This window comes from Coffea arabica, chromosome 4e, assembly GCF_036785885.1.
Source record: "Coffea arabica cultivar ET-39 chromosome 4e, Coffea Arabica ET-39 HiFi, whole genome shotgun sequence".
NCBI classification, from domain to species: domain Eukaryota; kingdom Viridiplantae; phylum Streptophyta; class Magnoliopsida; order Gentianales; family Rubiaceae; genus Coffea; species Coffea arabica.
In genome coordinates, this window is record NC_092317.1 from 3,582,777 (window position 1) to 3,604,611 (window position 21,835).

Sequence of the window (21,835 nt, forward strand, 5' to 3'; positions counted from 1 at the left end):
TGTGAAATTTGAGCTTATGGGCCGGATATGGGCGGAAAGTTTTCAGGTAATTTGATTGGGCCAGGAAGAGGCCGGGTATGGGTAATTAACTTGGCTCTTGACTTTCACATTCTTGAAAGTATTCCTGAAGCACTCCAATTTTTCCCCCCTTTCAAACTAAAAATTACGTAATTGTGGAAGAAAAATTGGATTATGCAAAAAAAAAAAGTATCAATTCTACACAAGAAAAAAAATAAATAGTTAATTTTGGGGGTATGAGAAAATAATTTTTCGGTAAGGCAATCCTTTTTTTTGTTAGTGCAACACAATTGGTCCTATATTAGGGAAAAAGGAGGAGGATGAACTTATCCAATCTATTGAGAGGTTTGAAAGGAAATAAATAACACGTGATCATGTTCCACGAAATTCTGGAAAGGACACATAGTCAGGGGATTTGATCCCTAAGTTGTGCCTAAGGAGGTACTTAATCCCTTTTTTGGTGGCCAACTGAACTAGCTGAGTTGGTTAGGCAATCCTTTTGTGACTCCACCCTCTTTCTCTCTCTCTCTCTCTCTCTCTTTTTAAGTGTTCAGGTGAAGTCTCTGCAAGAAAAGAATGATAATATCAATTAGTGGCGGAACCAGAAAAAATTTTTAGTGGGAGGCAAAAGTAACACTAAAATTTTTTATCTACTCTTTTTCTAGGTTTTTAACCAAAAAAATATTCACAAATAAGTTAAAATGAAAAGGCATTTTGAACTTATGTCAAATGGAACTTTGTGACCCATATATTCTTTTAGAATATTAGTTCATAAATCAACTTAAAAGACCACGTAATTCTTTCACTTCCTTTATAAGAAAACTCTGAGGATACACTTGAGATTATATCAAAATTTTATGTATACTGTGGAGGCCCGTGCCCCCCCCCCCCACCTTAAATCCGCCACTGATATCAGTCCATTATTGCCTTGTCATCTAGTTTTGCTACAAGTGTTTGGAGTGTATAGCAAGCACAGAATAAGACAATGTTTGTTTGGATTGTAAGTTAATTGAGATATTTTTACTGTAGCACTTTTTGTGATGTGATATATGTGAGATAAAAAGGTAATTGGAAAGATAAAAAGGTGTATTAGAAATTGTAATGATGATGTAAGCAAATATATTTGGGAAAAATAATCAGCTGTCCAAACAAATATCTGATCATTGAATTGTTGATGTTCAAAAAATTTGAATTTGACATGTAATCATGTTTTTCCCAAATTATTTCTTTCTGATAAAGTATTAAATTAAGAAAAATGCACATATGGCATGTTGTAAAAGAGGGGGGCATGGAAAAAAAAAATAGAAGAAAAGGAGGGAGGAGTGCTCTTATACGCCAATAGCATTCATGCTTTTACAGTTGTGAAGGAAATTCATGCTTTTATAGGTAATCTATGATTATAACGCGTATCTCAAGAATTAAAGATTATGAATTTAAATTTTACTACATATAAATTTGTTCTCCCACTATTTATATGTATATTTATATTATTTTTGTATTACTATGATTCTTGCAATTTATTGATTAACTTATTGGTTGTATTACTCTAATCATTGTGATTACTGCTTGGCTTATCAAAAAGAACCAGTGCAAAGTATCATACTTGCATCAACCGGCTACAAACAGCAAGTCAGCATCCAAAACTAAATAAACATGGCTACAGACCCACATTTTTATAAAACAATCTAAAAATGGTAGGAATGACATCAATCTTTATCCTTATTTCTTGGCAAACAGATCACACTAATTTTCAATTCTACAATCTTTCTCAACAACCATACATCATTAGGGCTAATCACTGAAAGTTTTGGACCCGATTGAATATTCGAGGACAGCTATAGACAGAGCAAAGCGCTTGTACAGACATCAATAGCAACATCAGAATTGCAGCAAAAAATGTTAAAAATTTCCATGACTCAAAGACATATCTTGTCACGAATTTCTTGAATTTTACTATGAACTTTCCGTTGTAATACTTGTTCACATCTCCAATGGCTTTATCCAAAAGCTCCACCTTCGTCAATCTGATAGATTTGCTCATGCCATTCCACAGTTTCGCCACTTCTTCATCCCTCTTCAAATGGTTCACAATTATACCTTTTTCTCTGAGAAACTTGACGTCCTCTCCAGTGTCAATAGTCCCATTCATCAATTCTGTATACCGAGTAAAAACCAATGGCCCTGAGCCATTGCATGCTTCATAGGCCACCAAGTTTCTCAAAACCACTTCCGAGTTAACGTCTAAACAAACCACAGGGAGATAAAAAGTCTTTGTTTTAACATCAAAGTTGATGCTTGAAATGCCTGCATGAGTTGGAACAAATCGAACCCCAGCCTTAGAAAGTTCAGTGACTGATGGGATAATTATTTCCTCCACCAATGGAGGTTTTTCAAACTTTTCTCCAGCTTTAGAATTTTCATTTTCTGCCTTGCCCTCTTCTTTATTTAGAGGGAAGAACAAGTTTTCGATAGGTTGTTTCAACAATCTTAACCCCGGAAAGGTAGAGATAATCGTCCAAGGCAACTTCAAGATAACTTCAATCGGTTTTGAGAGCAAAATACTTTTAATCATTCGTACCGGACCGCAATCCAACTTAGAGAGTGCGTTCCACACCATGTCAAGAAGTTTTTTGACATGGCTCGATTTCTGGGAGGAATGTTCTTCACCCTCCTTGACTTCATCATGTTCTTGGTCAATTTCTGCTTCCCCAGATGGTCCTTCAAATTTGGGCACGATGGTATGGTACAAGAAGTCTAGCAAATGAGCACTCTTGGTCATGACTTCAAGATTTGGCGATTCTCCAATAGCCTTAAATGGAGATATCTCTTCGTAGAACCCGGTCAGCATCGAAATCAGCAGCTCATCCGCCAAGTCTAGTGATGAAAGTTGGAACTCTAACACCTTTCTCAACAGGAAGAGTGGAATTTGATTCTCTAGCATCACAATATCTCTAAGGATAGCATTATGAGCTGACTTTTTGCCTGCAACATCGATAAAATGTGACATGCTCGAAGAGATTCGAGTCAATACCTCACTTTCTTTCACAGCATAGATTCTCAGGAACTCAAGCAAGAAAGAAGCATCCACAGCCATCATCCAAGCTAAAGTTTCACCATTGAGATTGAGGTATCTGTGATAGTGAGCCCGAATCCTTTGCTCGTGCCTCTTGAACTGGTCAACGACATGATGAAACTTGAGATTTTGGTTCTCTTTCTGAATTTTCTTAGCTGCTGCAACCTTGTATCTCTCCATTTCATAGTGCTCGGGACTAAAATAGTGGTACGGGCCAATGGCAATTTGCTGGGGTACATAGGAAATGGGATGGCTATTCAAAAGGGTTTTAGGGACATTAAAGATGCTAACAGGGATTTCAATTTCTTCTTCAAGCTCTTCGTCCAGTTTTCGACTGATTCTAACAACCCAACCATTTTCATCGAAAGTGGACTTCAAGGTTGAATCCACGTTCATTGGAATATTGGAGAAGGTGTACTTGGTTGTAGTAAATTGGCTCATCCTATAGGCAGGAGGAGGAAGTATTTAATTGCCGTTCGAAAAATGGAAAGCAAGAAGAAAAAGAGGAGATTATGATTTCATGGACTATTAGAGTACGGCCATTCCCACTTCTGACTTCCCATTCTTATCCCAAATTTGATTGCTTCTAAGAGGAGAACTAGCAATTAATTAGACAACACGAGGAGGAACAAGCATTTCCATGTGAACAAATATAGCAATTCCACTTGTTTGGTCATAACTCACAGTGCAGATAATAGTTTCTTTAGTCAGCCTTTCATCTAATTGGCTCATTATTTCTCCCTCCGACTAATTGGCACACCGTTTCTCAAGTTGATGGACTGTCGATGTCAAGACGTCTTTCTTTTGTCTATGCCTCCATGTAGAAAGCCAGCCAGCAAACGCTACGCGCGTAAACTTTCGAGGTTGGGTTAGAACTTCTACCGTTAACCAAATATCAATATAATCTATGTTCATTTATCAGTTTTTCTTTCGCACTTTTAGATAAAGATGAAGAAGAAGAAGAAGAATAGCTATTGAGTCACCGGAATACATCCATTGATAGGGAGTTAGGGACTGTAGTTTCTTAGTCCCCATTCTCACCCTCATCATGCATGGAAGATTACATAAATTTGTTGAAGAAAACAAGGTCAAAAATGTGGTCCTGACAATTACCCCAACAACCCATTGACCGACCTTCCCCATGTATTTATGCACACATGTTTAGTAATCTTGAACGTGGCAATTCTTTTATAATCCCACATGTGTGTATGAATTTTCTTTTCGTTTGGTATAATTAATTAAATATCTCCATCTAGAAGTTAAAAGGAAAACGAGAAAAAAGGTTTGGTCAAAATACTCGTCTAATCAAAATCCAGGTTCCACCCGTTTATTTTTACGTGTTAGCAAGAGCAGTGCGGGTTTTTCTTTCTTTCTCTTTTTTTTTTTCTAAGTAGGAGATTTTAAATCTAATATCTCCTATTTATAACTTTTCGTATCTTACCATCTAATCTAATCCTCCTTGCAGTGTGGTTTAATTACCAAGAATTTAATTCGTCATCAATTAAACGTAAATCCCGGGTTTTTGGTACTTATCTACCTTCTTAATTAATAAGGTCTACATGAAAGATTTTTTTTTTTTTTTTTCAAATTCTTCCTTCGAGTTTGACAACGTGGAATATTAAGAGGGTGGGCGGCTCTATATTTGGTTTTCTCTTTGGTTTTTTGGCTAGGTAGGCCATCTTTCATTATCAGTACAGCATTTAGCTCTAAACTCAAACGAGGTGCATTGTTATATATCACAGCATAAATTATTTACACACGTCAAATGTCCCAACTCAATCATAAACTAGAGAGGTGCATTGTTATATTGACCCTGTAGCAATAGGTTAGGACTTTGGGAGATAACTTGGTCCAAGTTTGCGCTTAAGATAGCATGAGCTCGTTCCAAACAACATTGCATGGATGAAAAAGCCTAGTATAATTCCTATTTTGGCCTCTTCTCCAGGCTCAAAAATACAAGACTACAAACTCATACACCACATTAATTCAACTACTTGTGTGATTATCAAAACTTTCTAATTAATGGTGCTCTTTGATAACTCGTTGTTTTTGCAAATCTAAGGCAAGTATTAAGTCTTTCATCTGATGACAGGCATAATAATTTTAATGCAGTATGCCTCCAAACCTCTAATTAAAGAATTTTAATCCCCTTTAATTTGGCAAACAAAATTCACAATGGTTGTTCCTAGCTAGAACGTACGGTAGAGTATCTATAAATTATATTACAAGAAGCCAAAAGATTACTACTATCTTTTCCTCCAGAAGTAGCAACTAGCAAGATTACTATCTTTTCCTCGTGTAGTAGTAGTCACTAGTCATGTGCAGTTCATATATATTACACAAAACCTATGCATTTCTTCATCCTTAAATAAACTCGGCATTGGATATGATCTTTAAAATTAAAACTTTTATAAGACGAGACATTCGGCTTGGAATTGAAACGTTATAAAGCTTTTACCTCGGATTTATTGAATTATTGGATGAGGAAAACCCACCAAAACCAAAGTGATAATACTAATAAATTTTTTTTTAAAAAAAAAGTGAAATGAGAAATGTTTTTTTTTTTCTCATAGTTATTTAATGAGTATTTGTTAGTATATTTTATTTAAACTTAAATTTAAAACAATATATGTACACGCTTACAATTATTATTCTCCTTGCATTTAAAGACATATATCAAAGTTAATATCATTTTTTCGAAAAAACTAATACCTAAAATAATTCATTTTAACCGGTTTCAAGTAAGAAAAGGTCCAAAAGCTAATGAATGAAAGGGCCTGCTCTAGACGAACAAGTTGGCCTGTGGGCCTGCTTCAATGAAACTTCCAACACTGACTTGCCGTGGATGTCTTCTAAAAAGGAAGGAGATTACTATAGCAGATCCCCTCTGCAAATATCTGTGCTGAAGCCCAAAATATCTCTACAGTACTCGTCTTCTCCATTTTTTTCCCTAGTCCTAGACAGTACCACAATCACATTACAATCACAGGAATTTCAGTTACAATTTTGTCATCACCAATTCCAGGTACATCTGAATGCCTTTCTATCCAGCCTACCTTTGTCTCATGGATTCTTAGTGTTCTGATTTGCGTGTTGATCTTCTCGACATCTGAAATTTGTAATTCTAAAGGGAAAAAAAAATCCCAGAATTTTGGGTTGTATGCACTCATGGTCTGCATTTTATTTGATTGAGATTTGCAACAATGTTAACCTCTGCTAAGTTGGGGTTTACGTGTATCAGAAAAGAATTGAATTACTTCGTCCTTCATCTGTTGGCTGTAAAACTTTTGGAGGGATTCTTCCAAGTGCGCCCTTTTGGGATACTATGATTATTCCTCCCTAGTCCTACGTAGTATGTTGGGATTCGGTTTACTATTTTATTTCTTAAGTTAGTGTAAAGTGGCTCTAATAGTCTCCTTGGATTTAGCTATGATTGTAACTCGTAAAGGGATTTTGGACGATTAATTTGAGTACCGATCACCTAGTATGTTGCTTTGATCCAGTTGTTTGTGATTTTTTTTGTTATATTTGATTTTTGTGTCCCTGATGAGTTCTGGCATTGATTTGAATTTATTTATCGACAAATTGGCCATCTTTTCTTTTTTTAAAAAAAAAAAAATTTTGTCATGGATAATATCTCTGTTTCAGATCAAACCTAATCGAAGAGGCGTGTGGTAGCAATGGATTATCTGCCTGATCAATTACTTTGGGAGATCTTGGACAGGATAAAGAAGACTGCAGATAGAAACTCTGTATCACTAACTTGTAAGCGCCTTCACAAAGTGGATAGTGAACAACGAAAATTTATCCGGGTTGGATGTGGATTGGATCCTGCCACAGAATCCTTGGCTTCTGTCTGCAACAGGTTTCCGTACTTGGAAAGGGTGGAGATCATTTACTCTGGTTGGATGTCCAAATTAGGAAAACAGTTGGATGATCAAGGGCTTCGAGTCCTTTCCAGTAACTGTTCTTTGCTAAAGGATCTAACCTTAAGTTACTGTACCTTTATTACCGATGCTGGTCTAAGTTCCCTGGCTTCTTGTTCTAAACTTTCAGCACTCAAGCTGAATTTTGCCCCAAGAGTAACTGGTTGTGGGATATTATCTCTTGTCATGGGTTGCAAAAAGCTTGCAGTGCTTCACCTTGTTCGATGCCTTAACATAAGCAGCGTTGAATGGTTGGAGTATTTAGGCAAGCTTGAAACTCTTGAAGATCTTTGTATTAAAAATTGTAGAGCAATTGGAGAAGGTGACCTGATTAAGCTTGGACCAAGTTGGCGGAAATTAAAGCAGCTACAGTTTGAGGTTGATGCAAACTACAGATACATGAAGTTTTACGATCGGTTGGCCATAGATCGGTGGCAAAAGCAATGGATCCCTTGTAGTAGCATGTTGGAGCTAAGTTTGGTGAACTGCATCATCAGCCCTGGAAGGGGGCTTGCATGTGTCTTGGGGAAGTGCAGTAACCTGGAAAAGATTCACTTGGACATGTGTGTTGGCTTGAGGGATGCTGACATTGTTTGTTTGGCACACAAATCAAAAAATCTTCGATGCATATCACTTCGAGTGCCTTCAGATTTTTCACTTCCCCTTTTGATGAACAATCCATTGAGATTAACTGATGAGAGCTTAAAGGCATTGGCTGAGAATTGTTCACAGCTGGATTCAGTTAGGTTGTCTTTCTCAGATGGGGAGTTTCCTTCATTGTCCTCGTTTACTTTGGATGGAATCCTTGCTCTCATACAAATGTGCCCAATCAGGGAACTTGCTCTGGATCATGTGTACTCGGTGAATGATTTTGGTATGGAAGCTCTTCGTTCAGCAAAGCACCTCGAGATCCTGGAGCTTGTGGGATGCCAAGAAGTTACAGATGAGGGGCTACAGCTCGTAGGCCAATTCCTGCAATTGCGTGTTTTACGGCTCAGCAAGTGTTTGGGTGTTACTGATGACGGATTGAAGCCACTTGTTGGAGCATGTAAACTGGAAATGTTAGTTGTGGAAGATTGTCCCCAGATATCCGAACGAGGCGTCCAAGGAGCTGCAAAGTCTGTGAATTTCAGGCAGGACTTATCATGGATGTACTCATAAATCTTTAGGAGTAAATTATATATCATTCTAGTGTTTCTTTGCTCCTCATCCATTAAGTGTGGGTGTATTTGTGTGCCATCATGGTATCCATCATGACAGATTTGTATATTTGAAGTTTGCAAGTGTAATAGCTATATCCGCAGTTGAATGTATCATAGTTGTTTTGGAATGAGGGGAGTATGTGTTTGGATATCCCTTTTTTTTTTTGTTAAATAATATTTCGTTTGCATAACAAACACATTCTTCAATCCACTTTTTTAATATTCTTAATTATCTCTTTATCTTGCATACATCAAATCACAAAAAGTGCTACAGTAATTATTTTAAATAATACTCTATCCAAACAAACCTAATTCCATTATTTAAAAATAAATAAATATTTAAAAATAAAAGGGAGAAGGGGGGCATTGGGGGAAAACAGCAGCTTAAAATTTTGCTCCTTATTCCCATTTCTGACAAATAACCAAATTGAAAATGGTCTTCTTTATGAAGGAATGTTGGACCAGAAGTCGTGATTACAACACAGTAGCCATAACACGTCTTAACAGTGGTGACGTCGACTCGATCAAATCCAGAACAAGCCTTCGCCCGCCCCTCTGCTCTTCGTCCCGAATTCTCCATCAAAATCCCAGCCTCCATAGCCCAATCCCACTAATTTCAAAACCCTAAAATAAAACCATGAGCAGCTCCATTCACCTCTCCTCCATCAACCCAATTAGTTTTCGCCATTCTAACCGTCAAGTTTTGTCCCCATTAGCCTGCCTTAACGTGGACGTCCGAGAACCAGATTCTGGCTCATCCAAGCCGCCGGCTTTAAGACAAAATGCTCAAAGGGCTAAAGAGACTATAGAGGAGGAGAAAAGAGTTTTGGTGGGGACCTATGCTAGAGCCCCTGTTGTGTTCTCCAGCGGCAAAGGTTGTAAATTGTATGACGTTGAAGGTCGAGAGTATTTGGATTTGAGCTCTGGGATTGCTGTTAATGCACTTGGCCATGGTGATCCTGATTGGCTGCGGGCGCTTACTGAGCAAGCAAACACCCTTACCCATGTCAGCAATATATATTACTCTGTTCCACAGGTAAAGTTTTCTTCTTCTTCTTTTTTTTTTTGAACTTTTTAAGCTTCTACTTATGTTTATGATGTGACTTTATTAAGAAGTGGTGTTTCATAAGCAAATGAAATTCTACTTGAAAAATGGATTCTCTTAATTAGAAGTGATTGATATGGCAATTTTTTTTCCCTGTGATTTTGAAGGTCTTTTAATTTGATTTGGAATGTGTTGGAGGTTTAAAATTGATGTGGATTGTGGGAGAGGAAAAAGAAAGTAGTAGAACGTAGTATGTTGGAAATTAAGAGCATGTGCTTCAATTAGTTTAGTTGTAAGTGTTCTAGGACTTCCTGGAGTAGTGAATTTGATTGTTTGGCGAACCCTGGAAGGTAAGATGGTAATGGTTGTTTGGTTCAATCTTGAAAATAATACTCGCTTGTGTTCGACATTTCTCTCTCGCTTTTGTCATGTGCAAAAACAAATGTTACTGAACCTATGGAAAATTTTCAGGTTGAACTTGCTAAGCGTTTGGTTGCTAGCTCATTTGCTGATCGTGTTTTCTTTACGAACTCTGGCACGGAAGCAAATGAAGCTGCAATAAAATTTGCAAGGAAATTTCAGAGATCTTTGCACCCGAGCGAAGAACAGCCACCTGTGGAGTTCATAGCCTTCAGCAACTGCTTCCATGGAAGGACTATGGGAGCTCTTGCTTTAACAAGCAAGGAACATTACCGGATTCCTTTTGAACCAGTGATGCCTGGAGTCAGCTTTTTGGAATATGGTGATACCCAAGCAGCAACAAAGCTGATAAGTAGTGGCAAGATTGCAGCTGTTTTTGTAGAACCTATCCAGGGTGAAGGTGGTATATACAGTGCCACAGAGGAGTTTTTAAAAGCATTGCGTACAGCCTGTGACAGTGCTGGGGCTCTTCTTGTTTTTGATGAGGTAATTAGTGTCTCAGGAAATTATAGCTTTTCTTTTATTATTATTAAAACATGCATTTGGGCACAAGCAACATTGAATACTAAGTGAGATACAAGAGCCATTTTTTGGCGCCTAATAAGCTTTTGAGAAGCACAGGCAAGAGATTAGAAAGTCCAAATTTCACAGTGTGTCTTAAAAGTGTGCGTAGGTGCAATTCAGATATCCCATCCTGTAGCTAACTCTGGGTGGTTATTTCACGTTTATCTTTTTGCTTTTATATGTCTTGGATTTTCATTAAAGGAGTTACTTGACAATTGTTGATGCTTATATTATGGGTAAGCCTATGAAACAGTCAAAAATTGGGATTTAAGATATGGAAAAATGGTGTGATAGTATGTTTCCTGTGTTCAATTTAGATAAGACGCTCTCCTGCTTGTTAATTTATTGAACTCCTCCATCTGATGTGGTTCCTAGTGCAAATTCTCAATTACTACAATTGGATACTTATCCCTAAACCCATTACACGGTAAATTAATTCTGAAAAGTTTGAAAGATACGGCCACTAAACATCAGAGCTGAATGTACTCATTTGATTACTTCTTGGTGTAAAGAGTGACACCTAGTGCTTTCCCTCTCTTCCAGGTTCAATGCGGCCTAGGAAGGGCTGGTTATCTTTGGGCTCATGAAGCTTATGGCATATATCCAGATATGATGACTCTTGCCAAACCCCTTGCTGGCGGTCTACCAATTGGGGCTGTGCTAACATCTGAAAGAGTTGCTGGGAGCATTAATTTTGGAGATCATGGTAGCACTTTTGCTGGCAATCCTCTCGTCTGCAGTGCTGCAATTGCTGTGCTGGATAAAATCTCAAAACCTGGGTTTTTGGCCAGTGTCTCCAAGAAAGGCAAATATTTTAAAGAGTTGTTAGTTAAGAAATTAGGGGGAAATGCACATGTGAAAGAGGTACGGGGCTTAGGGCTTATCATCGGCATAGAGCTGGACGTATCAGCCTCACCACTTGTTGATGCATGTCGACAATCTGGTCTTCTCATACTCACTGCAGGGAAAGGCAATGTCGTTAGGCTTGTCCCTCCATTAGTTATATCAGAGCAAGAACTAGACACTGCTGCTGATGTCTTGCTCGATTGTCTGCCAGCTCTTGATGGAATTGAATTGAAGTAGCTAGAAACTGATGAGAGCTTTAAGTTATTTGTTATATGCTGGCTTGTGTATGGTTAATGGAGCCCTGTCGGTGTGGTAATATACGCTAGCCACTGTCTTGTATCAGTTGTATGTGCTATTCTCTACTTGAATATTACCTGACCACGAGGCCGTCAGTTCTAGTTGAGACAAGGAAAAGTCGCGCTGCTTAATTTCTCTAATTGTTTTAGACTCTCTTTGATTATTTATGGTAGAAATCACAGGCCGAAATCGTAAATGAAGAACTTCACGGGTTTGTAAACTTGCCTGTAGTGGTTGTGAAATCCAAATATGTCGCGATGCTGTAGTTAGGACTTAGGCTTGTCCCCTCCATTAGTTATGCTCATATCCTGCCCACCACTTCCTTGTCACACCTAATCTGATAACAGTACAAATTGAAACAAAAAAGAAAAAGGCAAATTGGAGGGCAAAATGGGGAGCCAAATCCAAGTGTAAACCAAAATCCTCTTGTATTGCGCAAAGCCTCAGAAAACACATTTTGCACCATGAAATACATGAATACGGACGCGTGATTCACAGCGTAAATTGGAGTAAACGTTGGGCATTAACCAAACAGTGCCTACCCATTTCTTGATCCGTTCTGGGAAAGGTGCAGAAACCACAAGGCTCGTATCTCCCAGATCAATCGATATCTCTGACGCTGATCTTGTCATCTGGTCCCTTGTAACATATATTTACACCAACAATAAAAAATAAAAAAGCTCTGAGCATGACTCCACAATACATCTTTGCTTCGGGCAACTCCTCAACACCAACAGGTGTGGTAACAATGGAGAAACCATCAAAATCTAGAATCATCAGTTCATCGGAAAGTGTGGGAAAGCAATACAGGTTCCCTTCACATGATGCAACAGGAAAGCCGAAGGACGTATGCTCAATCGTCACTGTCTTCGTCAAAAGCTTGCTCAGTCCAGTTGTTGTCACCTGGCCTGCAAAATCTTAGACATGCCTCGTGTCCTCCAGTGAATGCCACCCACAACTACGCAACTTGGATCGTTTGCCGACTGCGACAAGTTCCAGTTGTATTTCATGGATAATCCTGCCCAGGGTGGCAGTTGATGTTTCCATTGAAAACAATCGTTCGAGTCATTATTCTCCATGTCTAACATCAGCAACCAGCCATGAGAGCATGGAAATGTATACTTGTAGGAATAGCTCTATTGTAACAAAAAGATTTCTGGATAAACTGAAGAATGTTCGAGGGCATGCAATTCGGAATCAGAGTCAAAATAAAAATTGTTATGTATCAAGAGATGAATTGTTATTAGGCCTGTCAATAGGACCTAATGAGCCGGGCTTTCACAAGCTCGAGCTCAACTCATTTAATTTGTAATATTTTCGGGTTTCAGATTAATAAATGTAAAGCTCATACTCAACTCACATAATATTCGGGTTGTGGGCTTTATTCAGGTTTAGCCCAATCTCACTTATTACTCCTTAATTTTTTTAATATAATTACTATAACTATTAAGTTATAAAACTAATTTAACATTTACAAGATTACAATATTAAAACTAAACATGAACAAATAATAGTTCTTAAAAAGTATATAAACCAAAAATTTTTTTACAATATTTATATTTAATTCGTTCAAAATACATGAAAAATAATAATAAAACATGCGGTTATATGTCAATACATCTTTAAAAGTTGGAACTTTTTTATAGCCTTGTGATTTGAATCCAAACATGCTTGATGATTTGTGTTTATAGACCAAAAAAAAAAATCAACCAATATTATGCCAATAAAAAAATTTACTCAACTAATAAGAAAAGTTAGAAATTCAGTTATGCATTACAAATATTGACTCTAAAAAAAACTCATAGAAGAGTCTTCAGATGTATATTTGTATTTTGTAATTTATATATATTTAATATTTAGTAATACTATATTTGGATATATAATTATATATAATATCAAAATATAAATATTATATATATAGGTAATTAAAGGGTCGGGCCTATATCGGATTTGAGCCTAATGAGGCCCAAACTCGGCTCATATTTAATTCGGACCTAATTTTTAGGCTCAAACTCAGATCAACTCACTAAAAAGTCGGGTTTATCGGACTTTTTATTGGACCAAACGAGCAGAGTTCGGGCTGACCCAGCCCTATTGACAATCCTAGTTGTTATGTATAAAGAGATGATATATGAACATCTCTTGATACATACAATATTAAGTTTATTAAATTGAGAAAAAAATTTGTATGTATCAAGAGATCTTATACACATTCAATACAACATATAGAAAATTAATTTCCCAAGTATGCGCTCTTAGGAAGTCCACTTTCGATAAAGATGGCAATAGGAACGGGTGCTTGCGGATGCCTGCCCCGTGAGGGAGTAATGGGGCGGGGGCGGGGGTGGGGGTGGGGGTGAGGACGGGGGGAATTTTTCTCCCTCCTTTTTAAATGGGGCGGGGGCGAGGATATTCCCTTCCTTGTCCCCAGCTTCAATTTATTAATATAAATAAATTTTATATATTATATAATCTAATAATAATATATTTAGAATATTTGGTAACTAAACATAACTTTTATCCCATTTCTATCTAAATTCCTAGTTAATATTTGGTACAAGTATGTTACGCATTTGATGAGTATTCTCAAATGTTATCTATACAATCCAATTGAGTTTCTTAAAATTTTTTTTTTATGTTTTATGTCAACACTTTTCTTGTTTCATTTTTCATTTTTCACTTTTTTTCAGCTCCAAATTTTATTTTATTTTTTGAATTTAGGTTTGATATATTAAATAAAGACTTCTAGAAAAAAAATCAAATCATCACTCACGGATACCCGTAGAGGAAGTGGGGCGGGACGGGGGCGCGGCAAGGGCTAGGAGGAAGAAGGCGGGGGAAGTTTTTTGGCAACGGTTTAGGGACGGGATAGGGATCCCCCGCCCCGTTGCCATCCCTAACTTTCTAGCCTAATTTGTAATAAGACTGTAAATTGTTTTGGTTAATTAACCAAACCTTTTAGAACTTTTACTTTAAGCACATGGAATAAATAAGCATTGAGTTTCTGGTGGTCAGAGTAATGAATATTAATGAGATAATGGAAGCTACTAACACAATTGTTTGCGTTGGTTAATCCTAAAACAGATGAACTCAGGATCCACCCTCCAAACCAAAAAAAAAAAAAAATTTCTCATCTATGGGCCATGTAATTGGGCTGAATGTTAAGGGCAAAACTGTATTGGCAGATGGGACATTTTCATGAATGGCCTTCGTAGTCACGTACCAAAGAATTATCCCCACATATAAAAGGAATAAATGAGGTTTACATCGCACTATTCCAAATTGATGACAAATTCGACACTCCTCCCAGCATTGACCATGAAATTAGTTGGTCGAAGCGAAGGGTCTTGACTCTTGAACTTGGGTCTTAACCAGGAAGTCCGGTAAATAGAAGTGAAATAAAGAATTACTACAGATTATTCACCGTTTGCCCAGCTCAAGAATTATTAATATTAATTTTCCGTTTGACCTCTAAACATCTTCTCTTTTTTTACTTTAATCAACACCGATGCGGCAATACATCAATAATAAATACCAGAAAAAAAAATGAAGGAAAAGTGATGTGGGCACAAATTAAAGAACATTTAGAAAAGTGCAGCATCAAATAAACCCAAAAGAGACCTACAAGAAAATCGAAAAACAAAAACATTAGGCAAGCTTACAATTCCCCATGAATAATGAACCCTGAGCTTGGCAAAAATTGAGCCCCACTGACTGGCGCATAATAACATAACATGCACATACAACCGAACTTTTTACAGATCTCATAAAGAGATCATAATGTCATACTTTCATTATTGTCTCTTCTGCCTTTCTTTTTGGGTTTCTTGAGTTTCTAAGTATCTTTCTCAAATTCCAAAGCTGCATGGAGGATTGGGGCTCTGGGAAACAAAACCATGGTCCAGCTCTCGGTCCAATTAGTGTCTTTTACTGCGTAGAACACTAAAATCTTCTCGATTGCATGCTCCAACACTGCAACCCTTCTTGGTCTTGGAGAACTCTTTAGTTTCATCTTTTTTGAGAAAAATCATTTGGGTGCGTGATCAGAGAGCGTGCTGTGGAAGACATAGACAGACATTCTCTTCTTTCTGTTCCCAGCGAATGTTTCTTTAAATTATCATATACCTTACTGTATGATGAAGATAAGATGAGCCTCCTCCCCTTCTTCCTTAAAGGGTTTGCCTAAAAACGGCCAACAATAAAAAGTCCATAGCAAGTGAACTGGTGTGGTAGATGAGGGACATACTCACAGTATCTAATTTGCCAGTATCAACGTTGTAATTCGTCGTTAGGGCCCTTTGTGAAAAATTATCAACATATACTAGTGTATTATTGATTGTTGGATAATGAAAGATTACCCTTCACTAATTGGGACATGGACCATTTACGACTTCATCATCAGCATTTGGAGATGCATTAATTTACTCTAACAAAAAAAAAAAGAAAAAGTGTGCAGGAGCGGATTATAATTACACAGATTGCTGCAGTTTCATCATCATTGCAAAGAAGCTTAAGTGGAGAAGTGGAGACTTCACGTATGGCAAAAGAGAATGTCGTATCATGAATAAATGTCCCGTATGAGATGGAGTGGCCAGAATGAGAAATTACTTCCGTGAAATAAGCCGATTTTGGCTGTGAAAAGTGGGAGTTAGAAAGATTGACAACGAAATGCAGCCAGGCAGCAGCAGCACACCCCCCATTATTTTATTACCGTGCTTCCGACTGTAGTCAGGGGGGATGCTTACGACAAGAACTTGTACTTGAAAAACTTTGATGACGAATTTATTAGCATACTCAATTCTCATCAGGTATTACTACTTGACATGAGCACAACCTCAATTCAAGTAGAAGGCACAAAGTAATAATTAATTTGATCATTTGTCAAAGGGCTTTTGTTGATAGGTCCCATTTAACTTGACACGCTAATAATTAATATTTTGTCTTACCTTTATACATTTTCCTTGTTTCGCTTCATTTTGAAGTGTATCGTTAGACATCTAAGGGACAGGCCAACCATTTGCGAAATTAAACCTGGACAATGTCTTGGTGCACAATTTAACTCCAAATTAGATTGACAACAAATTTATTGATTTGCGGAAGACTTTCATTTCTTTCGAATCTCAACAATAAAATGTTTTGTTGCCTGCTTTTATTTAAGAAGGGATTCGAGTGGACGTCTAGACGACTCTCGTTTCTCTGCTCATTCTTGGCTTTCATACTGAAATATTATTATTGTCCGACATGCTAGGAAGTTATTGATCAAATGAGAAAGTGAGAACTTCTCCATGCCAGGAAGTGTTTTTCAGGAGTCAGATGCTGCTAAAACCCAAACCTACCACAACTGATTCGAGAATTCTTTAATCTCAATCTTTTGCATTTTGCAGGGGATTTGATCCAACTAGAATTGCGTGGAACTAAGAACAACTGACGTTATAATAATTAATGCCACCAAGAGAAGCTGCTGTGATCTTTGAAGAATTCGTATCCCCAAATATTTCACATGGAACCATCAAATGCGACTCGATTAGAAGTTAAACCCTATCATCATCCCTGCAAAGACAAATGACCCTCCAACCCAAATCCAATAGCAAAGGTCTGCACCCCACCAAAAAGATTACAATTTACAAGGCCATCATCGACACTGTTAAACCCTGATTTTGCCTCACCCAAACCAAATAGCCAGACCACGCAAAGCCCTCGAAGACTGATGTGATCAAAACCATTCATGTGTCTCAGGCACGTAAATGATCGGATCGAACGGAGCCATATCCCACTTCATCAGAGTCCTCAAGCTTCCATATTGGTTCTTGAATGGCACCATACGGTTACAGAAATGCACTTCCGCAACACCCAATTTCTTCCACGGTTAATGCGGTGCGCAATCATAGCTATCAAAGCCATGCAGTCAAACAATCTTTTCGGCTTGACGCCACTGTGACGCTTTTTGCCACTACAAGTCACGTAATCCATCGGCTACTTGATTTTCTGACCTCCTAAAATACACTCCACCCCCTTCTCTTCTTCATATTAATTCTTGCGCTCACTTGACTTGATAACCATAACTTTTCATCTAAAGACTTCTATGTCCCTCACCGGCCATCCGCAGCTGCCTAGTCATGTGTAAAATTCATGAACCTAGAAGCCTGTTTTGATGTCTAAAGACGTCGATCCATGTACTCAATCAGCCAAAAATCAGGGATAAAACCGATCATTTGCTTAACGAATTGGTCTAAGAAATTTTGTTAATTATGTAATAACTTAATGATTTATAGCAACATTTTTGCACATGCAAATATGCAAAGAAAGAAAAGTACAATTTTTTTTTTGTTGTGTCATGCAATAACTATATAGTATTTCAATCATATGCCCATAATATTTGTACAACCCCCCCCCCCTCCCCAAAAACTTTTTTTTATTGTGTGTGGTTGTTTTCTCAAGACGTAGCTTGGGCTGAGATCTTCCGCTCCTATAAGCCCTAAAATATTCCAGAGGGGTAAATGGTAAATAGACTAGAGTATATCCCCTCTGCCAAGGACATGGCAAAATAAAGAAAATAAATACACATGACAGATGGTGGTCTTATCGAATTGGACAGGAATATCTAAAATCTTCAACAAAATCTAAAAGTTTTTGATGATCATCGATGCTTAAATAATTTAAATTATTCATTCCCGCTGGGTATAAATTGTGGAACTGCGAGTTTCATTAGTATCATTAAAGTTTTGTCTTTCCAACTTTTTCTCAAATGTCGAGATACGCTTATTGCTGCTCATCAGAACCTGAGCCTACAACAATGAACATAAACAATCCCAACCTCAATCCAAGCGCCCCTTACGTTCCTAAACTGCAACTGTTTGAAACAACTGATGAAAAACTGCTTCCTCATATCTGTGCTCAACATAATGGCCTTGCGGGACCTTTGCTCTCATTTTCTCCATTTTCAACCTCAAAATTTGTTGAACCACAAAGCCAAACTCGACTCTCAAATGAGATATCTTGGCCTTCTCCTTCAGTTGCGGATGATTGGGATGTTAAACCTGATAACAAACCGCCAGTTCTTGAAGGAATTGCAGCGGTTGTTGGAGAGCATGTTCTTTATGGAAATAGCAACATTAACAAATACCCTGCATGCAATGGAAGCTCTGACGGATCAGAGAAGTTGTTCAGGCCTGGGGTTGAGAAGGGAAGACTTGGAGGAGGAGTTGGTGGAGTGCAAAAGAACTATAGAGGTGTAAGGAAGAGGCCGTGGGGAAGGTGGTCAGCTGAGATACGTGACCGTATAGGGCGGTGCCGCCACTGGCTGGGAACCTTTGATACTGCTGAGGAGGCTGCTCGTGCCTATGATGCTGCCGCTAGGAGGCTGAGAGGTTCAAAAGCTAGGACCAATTTTCAAATTCCACCTGTTTTGCCTTTGCCCTCACCAACCTCCTCGTCTTCATCTTCTGAAGTCAAGAAAACAAGGGCAAATCATGCTAGGCGGAAGATGAACAAAAGTCAGAAGTGTGCTGTTGTGACTTCCGTTGCTCATCTTTTCAGCCGTAATCCGGCTAATGAAGCTAAAGGGAGTGTGAACTTGGAGCTGGACTTGAAATTGGGTGACAGTTTTAGTAACAAAACTAGGGCTTCTTCCATGGTTGTTTAGCTTTATAGTTTGGTAGTACTGCTATATTAGTACTAGTATCAGTAGTACCAGCCGTTACTGTTTCTGAACTTATTGATAGTGCTGTTAGCTCATGCATGCAGATTCTGATGGCTTCTACTAAGTCTAGTTCTCGTAGATAGTACAAGTTTTTTGCTGTGTGTACTGCGCAGGATGAAATCTACGCGGTATGAAGAATATTGGGGTATTGAACTCAAGTGTGGCTAAGTTGTGCTACTTCACAGATTCCAGCTTAGTTTCTTCCAACAAACAACCCTTCCCAATTTCTGATTTTACATATTATTGCTCAAAAAGACAGAAAAACCAAAAAAAAAAAAAGTCACGTTAATTCGGTCAAAATATTTCTTAATTAAGCATTGGTATTTTGCTAATTTTCGATCGATTGAAGGTTCATATGTGAGCGCTTACACACACCTTGTAATAACCAACCCTTCAAATCAGATAGAAGCAAAACTTCAGATTTTATTCTGTATACCGTGTAATCTTAGCCAAGTATAGTGTTACCTATGCTTGGTTCTCCTCCCCATTCGCAGGGAACTCTACCTGGGAATATGGAGCTCCTCGAACCATGTAGTAGTGAAGCGGTTAACTGCCCGGGGCCGACTTCTCACCCCGGCATTTCATGCAGCTTACCGGCCGGTCACTGTTTAATACCTGTACTAATGTTAGGGCCAACTCTGCTCTTTTCTAGCTGCTGCAGCTGACTAGCAGTACAATGACTTTTTTAAGGGTACGGAATAAGCCCAGGAAAGGCATAAAAGTGTAATTCCTGGGGTAGGAGTAAAAGCGATTAGTGATGGTTGGGTTTGGGACTTGGGAAGGATGTACTGATAGGATGACGAATTGACGAGTGTGACAATTTCAAAATGGGATAATTTCAGAAGCCTCCCTGACGTTTTTAATAATTGCAGAGACCTCGCTTCAAGTTTATTAAATTACACCTAACTCCCTTGCTTTCACTATTTATATAACAATATAGGCTCAAAAGGTTATATTTTTTCTTAAAAATCCTAAACTACCCTTTTTGTACAAAAGTAAAACGGAAATTATTTTGCAAATTAAGTTCTTCCATATCTCAACCAAATCCACTATACTAACAAACTAACCTAACAAATAGTCTAATTCCAAATTCTTAACTCAAGTAATTTCATCATCATAAAATTAATTCTCCTAAAGTATGCATTTAGTTATGAAGATTCATTCCATCCTTCAGAAATATTCTTATCATATGGTTTCATGGAATGATCAAACTCAAAATCAACCGCTCTTGTATTTGCATAATTTTCAACATAGGATGCCATGATTTGATTTCATATAAGTGGCTCAACTCCTACTACATGAGCCACGTTATGGTTTTGAAGAAAATCCTTAGAGGAGATTTAAACATGGATTGGATTAACTAAGTTTAACAGAAGGAAAGGCATCATTATGACTATAGAGATTTTCAAGAAATTCATTTTGCCAAGAATCAAAATTCTATTTACAACGAATCACACCCCAAATTTCAAATCTATTGCACATACCTTCTCAAAACAAAATAATCTAACCTACCATCAAATCCCCAAACATATTAACATCTTAAATACAAAGAACAAATTCTATTTCCATAGTGAAACCACAACTAATAATTGTCAAGCATAAAAAGAAATATAAATGTATTTATTAACATATTAAAAAGTTTTTTGGATGGATGATAGACATATTAGCAAATTTATCGATTTCAATCTCTCTTCCTCTTTTGGCCAATGACTGCATTATTATTGTGCACCTCTTCATCTCCTTTTAGTTTGACCATGAAATCGAATTTTACTTCAACCATTAAATCTAATCTCTCGGTTAAATTTGTGATTTGACAATTTCAAAGAGAAGAAATGAGGAATAGGAATATATAGTAGAGTTTGAGGGATCACTTATGGTATGATTGGCTGCTATTATAGGTAATGATTGGTGGTAATTTGAGAACGAATTATAGAAGGAAGGGGTTGATGGATGAGAACAAAATAACAGTAAGTAAGAGAGAATCATTGTTGGCTATAACTTGTAAACAGGATAGTCGACGAGGTCAAATTTCTTTTTCTTTTTCTTTTTAAATTTCATTTTATTATACTATAAATTATTTATTAAGCAAAGGTCATTATAGTCATATTATTGTGACAAGGGAGGTCATTGTAATTTGTAAAACTTGAGAGGAGCCGAGTGAAATTATCATAAACCTTAGGGGAGGTTTGTGAAATTATCCCTTTCAAAATACACATTATTGATGGCAACCAGGACGAGAGTTTCGGGGAAGTACAGGCACAAGGGATTGTAAAAATAAAAAAAAAAACAAAAAAAAAAAACGAATTAAGATACTACTATACTATTCTTTCAGTGGTTGAGTAAATGTGGACGTTGAGCGATGAGGACGCCATTGAACTTACTTATTGTGAAGCACACAGAGCTAGCCCTAGCTGTTGCTAATCGACGGGAGGGGGGAATAGGAAAGGGCATGAACACTGTACAGTTCAGTGACAACCGTTACCCTTGAATACTGTAACACTTGCTGAATAATCTGTTGTTCTACGTTAATTTTTTTTTTTTTGGGTAAGTGGGAGGAGAGGGTTGGATTGAATAATAAAGTGAGAGAAATTGTGAGGAAAAAATATTGATGACAGAAATAAAACAAGCGTATGCAATCAGATAGCAGCCCTTCAGTAATTCCTTGTTAAAGTACACGCTAACCGCTACCGGCTAAAACAATCGTGAGCTAAAGCTAAGTTCCATCTCCGTTTCCAAGTTCAACTT

General features: G+C 37.6%; 4 protein-coding genes across 4 annotated transcripts; 3 read left to right on the forward strand and 1 right to left on the reverse strand.

Moving 5' to 3' along the window:
* Nucleotides 1–1,724: 1,724 nt before the first annotated feature.
* Nucleotides 1,725–3,663, reverse strand: LOC113742470 (putative UPF0481 protein At3g02645). Its single transcript, XM_027270304.2, has one exon. It carries the CDS (start codon nucleotides 3,530–3,532, stop codon nucleotides 1,814–1,816), a length of 1,719 nt encoding a protein of 572 aa, XP_027126105.2. The 5' UTR covers nucleotides 3,533–3,663; the 3' UTR covers nucleotides 1,725–1,813.
* A 2,256-nt stretch (nucleotides 3,664–5,919) lies between these two features.
* On the forward strand, nucleotides 5,920–8,347 carry LOC113742891 (F-box/LRR-repeat protein 14-like). Its single transcript, XM_027270904.2, has 2 exons — nucleotides 5,920–6,116; nucleotides 6,740–8,347. Exon 2 carries the CDS (start codon nucleotides 6,772–6,774, stop codon nucleotides 8,176–8,178), a length of 1,407 nt encoding a protein of 468 aa, XP_027126705.1. The 5' UTR covers nucleotides 5,920–6,116; nucleotides 6,740–6,771; the 3' UTR covers nucleotides 8,179–8,347.
* Nucleotides 8,348–8,648: 301 nt separating this feature from the next.
* On the forward strand, nucleotides 8,649–11,531 carry LOC113742471 (acetylornithine aminotransferase, mitochondrial-like). The gene is made up of 3 exons (XM_027270305.2): nucleotides 8,649–9,255; nucleotides 9,736–10,170; nucleotides 10,792–11,531. Exons 1-3 carry the CDS (start codon nucleotides 8,857–8,859, stop codon nucleotides 11,329–11,331), a joined length of 1,374 nt encoding a protein of 457 aa, XP_027126106.2. The 5' UTR covers nucleotides 8,649–8,856; the 3' UTR covers nucleotides 11,332–11,531.
* A 6,596-nt stretch (nucleotides 11,532–18,127) lies between these two features.
* On the forward strand, nucleotides 18,128–19,226 carry LOC140005920 (ethylene-responsive transcription factor ERF084-like). Its single transcript, XM_072047215.1, has one exon. It carries the CDS (start codon nucleotides 18,137–18,139, stop codon nucleotides 19,031–19,033), a length of 897 nt encoding a protein of 298 aa, XP_071903316.1. The 5' UTR covers nucleotides 18,128–18,136; the 3' UTR covers nucleotides 19,034–19,226.
* Nucleotides 19,227–21,835: the final 2,609 nt, after the last annotated feature.